At 37.2% G+C, this 12,173-nt stretch overlaps 1 protein-coding gene across 1 annotated transcript in view; it reads right to left on the bottom strand.

Moving 5' to 3' along the window:
- Positions 1-2,245: 2,245 nt before the first annotated feature.
- The window catches only part of PIBF1 (progesterone immunomodulatory binding factor 1), a 209,059-nt gene continuing 199,131 nt past the window's right edge, over positions 2,246-12,173 (bottom strand). Inside the window, exons 17-18 of the mRNA XM_006096365.3 lie at positions 11,146-11,319; positions 2,246-2,509 (exon numbers count right to left, since the gene is read on the bottom strand). Of these exons, the coding sequence (XP_006096427.1) occupies positions 2,459-2,509; positions 11,146-11,319 (225 nt within the window). The 3' untranslated portion in view covers positions 2,246-2,458. The remainder of the gene's footprint in view (positions 2,510-11,145; positions 11,320-12,173) is intronic.

Raw genomic sequence — 12,173 nt, 5'->3', positions numbered from 1 at the left:
GGAATTTGACATGCTTGGAGTACAGAGTACATAGTTCAGATTATTATGATGGAACAGCGAAAACTTTTTGGAATGAGGGGCATCTGAATTGAAAATTCACAATGTCTTCCGAAAAGCTAGCTTTCTTTATTTTTAAATAAAAAATCTTTATTGTTGAAAGTATTACATATGTCCTCTTCCCTCCCTCCCCGCTCCATTGACTCCTAGAGCCCCACCCCCTCCTCCAGGCCTTCACCACACAATTGTGTGCCCAGGGGTTACGCATATATGCATACAAATTCTTTGGTTGATCTCTTCCCACCCCCTCACCCCTGCCTTCCCTCTGAGATTCCATAGTCTGTTCCATGCTTTTATTCTCTGGATCATGAAAAGCTTTCATATCATAATCTAACCCTGAGATTTATTAATAGTTATTATGGTAAGAAATAATAAAATAAACTTTTTTGAAGAGTATTTTTAGAAGTAAAAGGAAAGAGGGAAAAAATTAAGGATTTGGAGGAAGACTTCCTTAATTTCTTTATCACTGTACTTTTTATTTCTTAAATTAGCTCTATATTTTTCTACATCTATGCCTATCCACACCAATATTCTAATCTGGATATTCAATCATTATTCCCTTGTATTAAAATATATAGATATGACAAATGAGGTTAATTGAATTAACTTATGAAATGCTTTTAGATTAGTAGAGTTGAAAAAATGTTTTTCTTCTAGCATCTTAGGAGGAAATAAATTATGTCTGCCAATTAAATTTTTTTTTTAAAAGATTTTTTATTGCTCTTTAGAGAGGAAGGGAGAGGGAGAAACATTGATCGGCTGCTTCTAGCACATACCCAACTCCGGATTGAGCCCGAAACCCAGGCATTACAAACCTGACTAGGAATTGAACCAGCAACCTTTTGGTGCACAGGAGGATGCCCAACCAACTGAGCTACACCAGCCAGGGCAAGTTAATTTAGTTTTAATGAAATAATCAGGGTATCCTGTATTTAAGATGCATGCTGGAGAAAGACCATTTTAACAAACCTGTGTTGCAGAAAGTCATATATAGTGTTAGAAGATGTACCCAAATGTAACCAGGGGAAGGAGATTTGGGTTTTTAGGCCACCAACAGATTTACAAGTATTCATTATCAAAGGCTTTTTCTGTTCTCTCACATTCACTAATAGCCTATGCTAATGTGACTTTCAAAGAACACATTGAACAGATAGTATTCTCTATTCAAATCTACTAAGATAATAACTGATATGCATACCAGTGGTTCTTCACTAGGTGGGGGTGTTTTGTCCCCAGGGGACAAAAGACATTTTTAGTTATCACAACTGAGGAGGGGGTGCTACTGTCATCTAGTGGTGGAGGGCAGAGATGCTGCTACATATCCCACAATTCAAAGGACTGCCCCTTACTCCCACCTGAATAAAGAATTATCCAGCCACTAGGTTAGTAGTAATTGAGAAAAACCTGATAAATCTCTCCCTCGTCCTCTAGCCCTCTTTTCCTTTATAGTGTATCTCTTGAATGAGAAATGGAGCATGGTTTATGACAAGAGAGAAAATCGTACTGAGATGTGAGAGAGAAACATCAGTCGGTTGGTTGCCTTGCGTATGTGCCTCCAGTGGGCATCTAACTGGCAACCTAGGTATGTGCCCTGACTGAGAATCGAACCCACAATCTTTGGTGTACGGACGATGGTTCAAGCAACTGGGCCACCCAGCCAGGACCTTTCCACCAAATTTTTATTTGACCAATGAAATAACAAACTTTTTCTTTCTTTAAAATTTTTTAAAAAATTCATTTTAGAGAAAGAGAGGGAGACAGAGAAACATTGATTTTTTGTTCCACTTATTTGTGCATTCATTGGTTGATTCTGTGTGTGCCCTGACTGGAGATCAAATCACAACCTTGGTGTATTGGGACATTCTCTAACCAGCTGAGCTACCTGACCTGGACAGGGGAAATAACAAAGTTTCTACCAGATTTTATTGGTTAATATAATATCAAATACATGATATCTGACCACCATTACTGAGCATTTGAAGGGCTTCCTAATAGATTTCATAAGCAATTCTTAATTTAAAAAAATGCTTCCATGGTATTTGTGTTATATTTAAACTTGAAATTTATATTGTTAGAAAATATATTAACCAATATAACAGCTGTACATTTATGAGCCACACAATTTAAAAAACCTTAAAAATGATGAAAGCTACAAATTTTAATCAGTCTATAGTATATTTATTTTGTAACAAAATAGATAAAACCAAGTATTAAAGTATACTATTGTTTGCATTTTATACATATTAATTATTATGCTGAAATCTGGTAATTTAACATTCAGTGAAAATAAATTTTATATTAATTGTTTTAAAAATGGCAAGCACATGATTAAGATAAACTTTTTGTTCATCAGAAAAAGAACTTTGGGAGTAAATAACGATATAGCAAATCCATTCAAAACCTAGGTCTTCATCTTTTGTTTCTTGGACCACTCGGGTGCTTCCTTTTTGGTCTGTTAAAAAGAAAGAGAGAAAATTAAGTAAAATGTTTACTAGGAGGGTAAGAAAGGCAATTCATAGAACTCTGTACCAATATGCATTGGGGCTTTTTATGTAAGATTACAGTAAATAATCACTTTTCCTAATTCAGAAGGATACTTTAGGGACAAAGGTTTTATGTTTTGTAAGAAATAATCTCCCACCTGGTATGTCTGTAGAAAAAATACACATCTGTGTTTTCTGGCTCAAAGCCTGTATTTAACATATCTTACGGAAGTGAGTATCAAATGAATTGTTTCTATTTTCAAAGAGAATTATAAAAAAAAATCAAGGACACAGCTTCTTTTTTTGTCAGTCTCATCTATCTATATATATGGACATTCATTCATTCATTCAATAAATATTTATTAAATAATGACTAGATCCAAATCACTGTGCTTTGGATCTCCTGAATTGCTAAGTATTTACCACAGTACTTCTGGGGTTCACTGCTCAATCATTTCAGTGTACAAAGAGCTTGGCTGTACAGAGTAGTAACAAAAAGGCAAAGGAGGTAGACTTACAGAACAAAGTACTCAGAACTCCTTATACAGGGCACTACATAGGCAGTCAAAACAGCTTACTATAATCGCGTAGCATTCGTTTATATATGACAATATGTTAAATATGAAGCTTACTGCTTTCCACTTCCATCTGTTAAAAATTATAAAGGACTACATTCCTAAATATATATACATATATGTATGTAGGCACATAGGTAAGTATGATACTTATAAGTTTATGTTTTTTATAATTTTATATGCCATAGTTGATACATAAAATGTTGGAAGTGACATCAGTGGTCAGCTTTTCTTGACCTATCCACGCCCTTGGCCAGCTTCAGTTACCACCAAATACCTCCCCTCCTCCCCACATTGCCACCTTTATAGCATAGTTCTAACCTGAGCTACAAATGCTTTTACACGGTGTTCCCCACAGGCAACTAAAATTCAGTATGTCAAAACGAACCCTGAATCATCCATATTCTTTCTTGGTAAATGGTACTAGACTTTGCTCAGTCGCTTCAACCAGAAATGTTCTTTTCTTTTTCATCTTAGATTTCTCCTTTTTTTCACTTGCTACATCCATTTTAAATAGTCCCTACCTTTTACTGAATATCCTTTAAACTCCTCATTCTGTTCCTATTTTGACCCCATTGGCTTACCTTGGGCTCTTATCATTTCTGGCTTAATTCCTGCCATAGTTTCCTAACTCTGATTTGGCTTTCTCTTCTATTCTGTTCAACTCATAGTCCACGATCTGTCCAAGCTTATCTTTCTAAAATGCAAAACTGCATTAAAACACTTCAGAGTTCTTTCTTGGAAAGAAAAGTCCAAAGTCCTTAGTATTAAAGGAGAAAGAAATTTCCATGATAGGGAAAGGCCAGGTGCTGTCTACCAAGAGAATTCAAAGGTGGCTGAGCTGAATGCTAGTTTATTACCGGGTGATGAGAAATGTAATTGTCCTTTGGCCAGGAATGCCTGTTACTTTTGCCAGTCTTATTTAAAAAAATTTTAAACTAAGTCACAGACCATAAAGAAAAATCAGAGTAAAATTGGGGAGTTGCTTACTTCTCTTATAATCAGATTGAGAGGTTTGGGTGACTGAAGAAAGGTGAGTCAACAATAATCTAAGATTCTCACAATCACAGTCACAGAAGAACCAGTGTTTGTGAAATTGTAGATCTCTTGAATTATACCTCAATAAAACTGGAAGGAAAGAAAACTGTAGCTTTTTAATCCATGGGTAAGGAAATCACTTTAAGACCAGATTTGAGAAAGAAAAAAAAATCACACAGACTAGAATACAAAATATCAGAGTACCTTGCCATTGTAGGGGTTAAATTGTGCTCTGAGAAACTGTGATCTTCACTAAGTCATGATGTAAAATGGTTTTCTTAAATGTGGCTCCTGGACAAAAAAAAAATCTAAAAGCCACTTCTACACACCAAGTTACAGACCGTCCAGCTTACAGCAAAGGGTATATAGAATTTGCACATCTCCACTTTCTCAGTCAACTGATACTAAAAGTTTTATTACTACTATGTATGTTTGGGAAGAAGCTAAATAAAACTTTTGATATTAAAAAGGAATCTTAAAACTCCAAAGGACAGTACAAGAATTCAATGGCAGACAGTTCTTCTGATTCCTTTTATCTGTGTTGGTCCCTTGCAGACCACCCTCCCTCCAGTGCATTCTTTCTTCAGATGTGTTAATGAAGTAGATTTGCCACAAGTGTACCTCTGTCCTGAGGATTAACTGCTTTTCTACTTCCTAAATGGATTTTTCAGATCTTTGATTAAAATTAATTTTATAGCCTGCTCCCACAGGACTAATGCATGTTCCTATCCCTAGGTTACTGTGGGGCACCTCACTTTCACTGTCATGTTCTAACTACTTCAATTTAGAATACAGGGCCCCTTAGCATCGGGCCCACACTTCTCTAATCCTGTCTCTTGACACTCTCCTACATCAACTAAATTATTTGTAGTTGAGATTGGTTTAATAGCACTTCATTGAGCACCTACTATGTGCCAGTTCCTTGTTTTAAGTGATGGGGATATAAAAATGAGTTAAGACCTTGTGACAAAACCTGCTGGCTGCCTGGCCTTATCCACTTTCCCCTTCTTAATAAGAGAACTCTAATTTTATTAGAGTAAAGGGCTCACCCAGGTAAAAACTACGTTAATCAACCTCCTTTGCTACTAAGTATGGCCATGTGACTAAGTTCTGGCCAATAGGATGTGAGTAGATGTTGGTTAAAACTTATGGAAACGCTTTTAGGAGGGAGATGGTATAGTCCCCATTTCTGCTTCCTGCTTACGATGCAGATGTGATGGCTGAGGCTACAGCAAGCATATTGTGAATCTGAGGACAGAAGCCACACACCAAGGATGGTTGAAGAGAAAGGCAGAAGTAACTTAGTTCCCTGATGACTCCAAAGGGCCAAATATTAGGCCTTTAATGCTTATCTGAGAGACTGAACAATTTGCTTAAGCCACTGAACTAGCAGTGGAAAACAATTCCTGGATATTGACACTTAACCTTTAAAAAGTTAGGGTTTATTTTGTTTCATGTTTATCTTAGCACTCAGGAAAGTGTCTGGCCCCAGTAGGTACCCGAATGCCACACTTCCTTTGATGTTTGTGGCTTGAGCACAGTTCAGCACAGTGGTTAAAGAACAAGTTCTGGGATGAAACAGGCTTCATCCATTCATTTGCAAACCTGGGAAAGTTGATGACTTCTCAGTTATCTCTTGTGTAATCTATAATAATAAAAGCATAATATGCTAATTAGACCAGATGTCCTTCCAGAGTACCTTCCAGACGAAGCCAGGGCTGTGAGAGAAGCCTGGGTCCTGGGTGCCAGAGGGAAGCCGGTGCCGGCAGCTGGGGGAAGGAAGGCCTACTCTTGCACAAATGTCGTGCATCGGGCCTCTAGTATGGAGATAATAAAAAATAATTGTGCTGGATATTCTGGGTACCCTCAGATCTATTCTCCATCCTTGTCCACCCGCTCTTGTGCCCAGGAAGCTGACAGTGGTGCCTTCTAGTTTCTGAAATAGGTTTAGTCAATGGGCTTGTAGGTGGGAGGAGAAAGAAATTGTGATATTTATTCCCGAGCTCCTTCTTTGCCTGGCCATGTTTAGTATGGCTAAATTCTCTTATAGGAGACCAAAGTTTCCATAAGAAGGCTCCGATCCCTCTCCTTGCACCTTGAGACCTAGGAGTGACAAAAGCGTCAGCTACTAGTCCTGAAATGTTCCCCCTCACGTGGTTTCCACATGCTTGTAAACAGTCCCTTCAGAATGTGACATCTATTTGGCATGAGGACCTTGTCTGATACAGTAACCTACATCAGAGGGTGTCGAGGGAATAAAATGAGAAAATGTATGCAGAAAGCACTTAGTCCCTAAGAAGTGCTAACTATGAACAGTATTTCCCACTTAATGTTCTCTCTGCCTGAAGAGCTCACTCCTATTTGTTTTTCAGGACTCAGCTCAAAAATCGCCTCCTCTAAGAAGCTTGCCTTGATACATCCAGGCTTCTTTTGGTGTTCCTTTTTAAGAACTTAAAGCCTTCAATACTTAACTTGTTATATCATTCTTACAATTGTTTACTTGAATCAGTCACTCAATAAACTGTGTATTCCTTAGAGTCATACATAATGAATAGATTTATTTTTACTGTCATTTTAAAATCTAAATGCTTTATATATTAATGACATAAAGTATTTAGTGGCGGATCCCTATATTATCCATAATTTTGACACTGAGTACAATTAGATTTTTGAATATTTAGTAATTCTTAGCCATACAAGAATGTGAGAATGTGGCAAAAATCTTTATATCCTTGTTGCCCAGAACAGTACTTGGCACAAGGAGGTGCTTGATAAACATTTTTTGAATAAATAAATGAATGAATGCTGTTTTGGTCTGCTATGACAGAAGCCTCACAGTTCTATATAAGTGTGGACATAAAGTCTCATGAGAGTCTACATTCAAGAGTTTCCCCTACATAATGTGACAGAAAATGCCTCTACAGTAACACAACAATATGGTTCCAATAATTGGACAACAACCACCCTGCATGGCGGGCAGTATTTATCATTCTCAGTAACACTGGGATTATTCAGTGGTAGTGACAATAACCAGTAAAACAGGGAAGTAGTATAGTCTGTTGTATGAATTAAAGTTCACTGATCTGCTCAATCTTTCTAGATAAACTTCTGCCTTCAGTCATATGACCGTCTGAAATTCAGGTGACCTGTTAATAGACTATGTCACGGTGGTTTCTCATTTACATCAGTATCTATGTTTAATCACTACTAAATTCAAATAAATTCCAACGCAGATAACAGTGATTTTGGAAAGTTGATTTCTTATTCTCATGAGATGCATATTCCTCATTTCTAAATATTTTATCAGTAAGGCACTATCTATCCTAAGTTTCAGATACTGGAAGCTTCTAAGCCTCTACCAGCTCTTGATTAGTACTGAGCAAGGAGCGTAAGTGAGATCACTGATTGGCAAATTATGGCCCCTGGTCTGTCTGTGTTTGGATTGCCTGCTAAGAATGGATTTGACATTTAAAAAAAAACAAAAACAAAAACAAAGAAACAAACAGGATATGCAACAGAGATTGTATGTAGCTACAAGCCTAAATAGTTACCGTCTAGATCTTTAAAGAAAAATTTGCCGACTCCTAATAGATGACTGTTTAATCAATTGGGCATAATAAATCAATTCATGTACACAATTAACTGGTTTTTATCTTGGTAACTCCACTCTTTAACCTATTTAAACAGTAGTGTTTCTTTTATATTAGCATATTAAAAAGATTATTTATCCTTCACACCCATAAGCTGGCACTTCATGTAACAAATTTTGTTATTCTTCTTCAGTTATTTTTTTATTTTTTTAGAGAGGGAAGGGAGAGGGATAGGAGAGATAGAAACATTAATGATGAGAGAGAATCATTGATCAGCTGCCTCCTGCACGCCCCTTACTGGGGATCGAGCCCGCAACCTGGGCATGTGCCCTGACTGGGGAATTGAACCTGTGACCTCTTGGTTTCTGGGTCGAAGCTCAATCGCTGGGCCATACTGGCTGGGCTAATTTTGCATTATCACCACACAGTCTTGATTTGACCATTTTACAGTATTATCTCTCAGTTTTCATAAGGACATAGCTGAACTCGTACCTCTTTTAAAACATTTTCTCTTATAAAAGAAATAAAGTTTATTGTAGAAAAATAGATAAGCGCAAAGAAGGAAATAAAACTACCTAATTAATACTTAATATTTTGATTCTTCTTCATTTCATTCTCACTGCATAACCTTATCTTGAGGTACTGGCGAAATCTTACTACTACTTATGTACCAGTTAGAGTCAGGATTTCAGGATATCAGAATCAAGTTACAAGCTAAGGTCAGAAATGTGGGAGGTCAGGGTCAGAAGAAATAGTTCATTGCTTAACACAGAGAAGGGTCAGCAAAGCAGATCCCAGAGGGTGATAGGCTAGATCTCCGGCTGTATCTTGTGGTTTTCATCGGACCCCATGTTTCCCATTAACATCTACGTCTTCCATCTGCTTTCTTCCTGTAGATTGTAATATAAGGGACACATCAGAGTGTCTGTCATAATCCCAGCCAACTTTCTAAGAAAATCTTGCCTGGCAATGATCCTTGTGAATAAACAGCCCTGGGCAGCTTTACTTGGTGCCACGTGACCCCTGCTCACTATAATGGCAGCCATTCAGTAGGCTGGCTAATACCCATCACAAGTCTGGCCACAAAGTGTATCACCCAACAAGGATGAGCTGTGCCAATTAGATTCTTGCTCCAGGAAATACAGGGAGGACTAGGTGTTAAGAGAGTAGATGTGGGAAGGTACACAGAAACGTCTCAGGAGAAGGAGCCATGAGCAAGTTAATGAGGAAGTGGAAAATACGAATAACCAGAAACTGAGAGAGAAACAAAAAGAAGCTGACGTGCCACTAGAGGAAAAGATCCACAGACGCAGCTGCAGAAATTCGTATAGCTGCCTTGTATCCAGGCTGGTAAACTGAGGCTGCCTGTTTTCTCCATCCTGTCAGCTTGGTCTCTATTATTGTCATATAGATTCTTACAAGAGTTACCCTTATTTACTCTAGATTGTAACTCTGTCACTTTTAAAAATTTTAATTAAAAAACATTTTTATTGATTTCAGAGAGGAAGAGAGAGACAGAAACATCAATGTTGAGAGAGAATCATTGATTGGCTGCCTCCTGAATGCCCTCTACAGCAAGCATGTCAAACTAGCAGCCCATACGGCCCACAACGAATATTTTTGCGGCCCAGCCAATATAATGGTATGTAAGAGGCATTTTGATAAAAATTTCATAACTTAATTTTTACAATATCCTGTTATACATAATTATTAATAAGGAACTACAATGTTCGTTAATGACTGATTACTATAATCGTGTTGCATTCATTTCCCTTATGCGCCTTATGGCAGGTCCACCATTTCTCTCCACTAATACTAGCAGCGAATATTTCAGCAGCTGATTGCCACGCCATTAGTCTTGGACTGACTTGTTTGGTGTGCGCAACAGGAAATATTTTGCTTTCGGAGAACAAGAAAAATAGGTATATTTGCGTTATGCTTATTAATTTGTATAGCTATTCAGTGTCTGGTAAGTTAATGTTCAAGAAAAAAATATCAATTTTTATTAAAATGTTCTATTATTTTATGTTAACAATTACTCATTTATTTCAGCCCTTTGTAGTCAGCATGTCTCTATCGAAATAAACCTATGTATCTATGAAAATTGAAGCTTTTGTTTTTTTTGTGGCCCACATAAACTTAAACCTTGTTTATTGGCTCGTGTTAGCCTTTGAGTTTGACATGCTTGCCCTACAGGGATCAAGCCCACAACCCAGGCATATGCCCTGACCAGGAATTGAACCGTGACCTCTTGGTTCATAGGTCTATACTCAACCATTGAGCCACTTCAGCTGGCCATTTCTTTTTTACTTTAAAAGGTTGAACAATGTAATCACCTCATTGATCTTGAGTAGCATTATCTGAATGTATAATGAAAGAGCTTAGATCAGAAGCTCCCATACTTGACTGATTATTATAATCATCTAGGGAGTTTAAAAAGAATAAGATTCTGAGGACTCACTAAATCAGAATATCACAGTTAAAATCTGTTTTCAAGTCTCTATGTTCAGATGGCAAATATATTTCTTCTGAGAAATTAAAGCATGCATGGGAAACCATGCTGAAGTACAGTGAAATATTTAATAATGTTACTCCTATTTTGATTCTGTTGCCTATCATTATTCCTACTATTTGTTAAAACATCACTTTCAAATTGTTCTAATTTCTTATTATTTAACTAATTTCTGTGCATATACATTTCTACCTAATATAAGCATTCCATTTAATGTTAATATGATTGATTTCATACTTTATGAGGAAACAGAGCAAAATATACTGTTTTACAAATAAAAGGTGCTGGATGATACTTTGCATCCCTTTTATTCTTTAAAAAAATGTATTTATTTTTATTTTTATTAATTTCAGAGAGTAAGGAAGAGAGAGACAGGAACATCAATGATGAGAGAGAATCATCGATCGGCTGCCTCTTGCACGCCCCACACTGTGGATGGAGCCCACAACCGGGCCATGTGCCCTGACTGGGAATCGAACTCTGACCTCCTGGTTCACAGGTCAATGCTCAACCACTGGCCCACACTGGCTGGGCAATTCTTATATAAATTAAACATTTATAAACATGTCTTCCTGACTCCCCTATAATTAGTCCCTGGAGACTTAAGGAGGTAAATTTGAGATTAAGGTTAATTTCTGGGCAAGTCCAACATATTAACTAGAACAATAAAACCTAATTACTAGCTATAAGATAGGATATATAAATATTCTATTGAAGCTTCCCTTTTCTGAATATGTATACCAGTCATACAGATATTTCTAGGCCCTTTCATTAAACTACTAAAATTAGTTTAAAACCAATATGAACAAGAGGCAAAGAGATTTAAGTAAAATGTATTTAGTGAAAAACAGAGATTAAAATTTTAAGTTGTTTTTTCTTTTTGTACTTACAAAGAGTGTTGGTTTGGGTATGAATATATTATCTTCATGTTCTCTAGGCACATTCAAAATCTTTGATTTTTGATTTTCTGTCACATTTTTTAATTCCGTTTTAGTAAGAAGTAACCTGTCCTCAGAACACTGACTGCGCATATTAGTGAGAATCTGCTTCATTGCTGCCAATTCCTGTTGATATATGAAAATAGAAGAAAACAGCAAGTATGATTTCAGCACATCCATAATAATAAAAGCGTAATATGCTAATTAGTCCAGACGTCCTTCTGGACGTCCTTCCAGACGACCTTCCGGATGAAGCTGGGGCTGCGAGGGAAGCCCGGGTTCCAGGTGTCAGAGGAAAGCCGGTGCCGGCAGCTGGGGGAAGGAAGGCCTACTCTTGCACGAATTTCATGCATTGGGCCTCTAGTAGACTAATAAGGATTGACATTAAAACTTATTTTTACACATATGTAATACCTTAATCAATAAAGAAATTAAAGATTGAAAAAAACGCCGAAACCGGTTTGGCTCAGTGGATAGAGCGTAGGCCTGCGGACTGAAAGGTCCCAGGTTCGATTCCGGTCAAGGGCATGTACCTGGGTTGCGGGCACATCCCCAGTAGGAGATGTGCAGGAGGCGGCTGATTGATGTTTCTCTCTCATCGATGTTTCTAACTCTCTATCTCTCTCCCTTCCTCTCTGTAAAAAATCAATAAAATATATTAAAAAAAAAAAGATTCGAAAAAACAACAACCCCAAAACACTTATTTTTATTCTTGGAGTAGAAACAGTTGAAACAATTATACTATATAAAATAACATATTAATGAACAATAGCATACATGACACACATGGTCACTGATAGTTTTAGTATGATAAACAAGAAATGTCATCCCATAGTCTAATGGTTCCTAAGTTTTTCTGCACATTGGAGTCACCCATGGAGCTTCAAAAACGACTGAAGCCTGTGTCTCACTCCCAGAGATTGTAAAATAATTGGGTTGGGGAGTGACCTCAGCATTGAACATTTTAAAAGATCTCTAGG

This window comes from Myotis lucifugus, unplaced genomic scaffold, assembly GCF_000147115.1.
Source record: "Myotis lucifugus unplaced genomic scaffold, Myoluc2.0 scaffold_177, whole genome shotgun sequence".
Lineage (NCBI taxonomy): Eukaryota > Metazoa > Chordata > Mammalia > Chiroptera > Vespertilionidae > Myotis > Myotis lucifugus.
The sequence above is the reverse complement of the archived record's forward strand: the minus strand, read 5'-3'. Positions and strand labels throughout refer to the sequence as shown.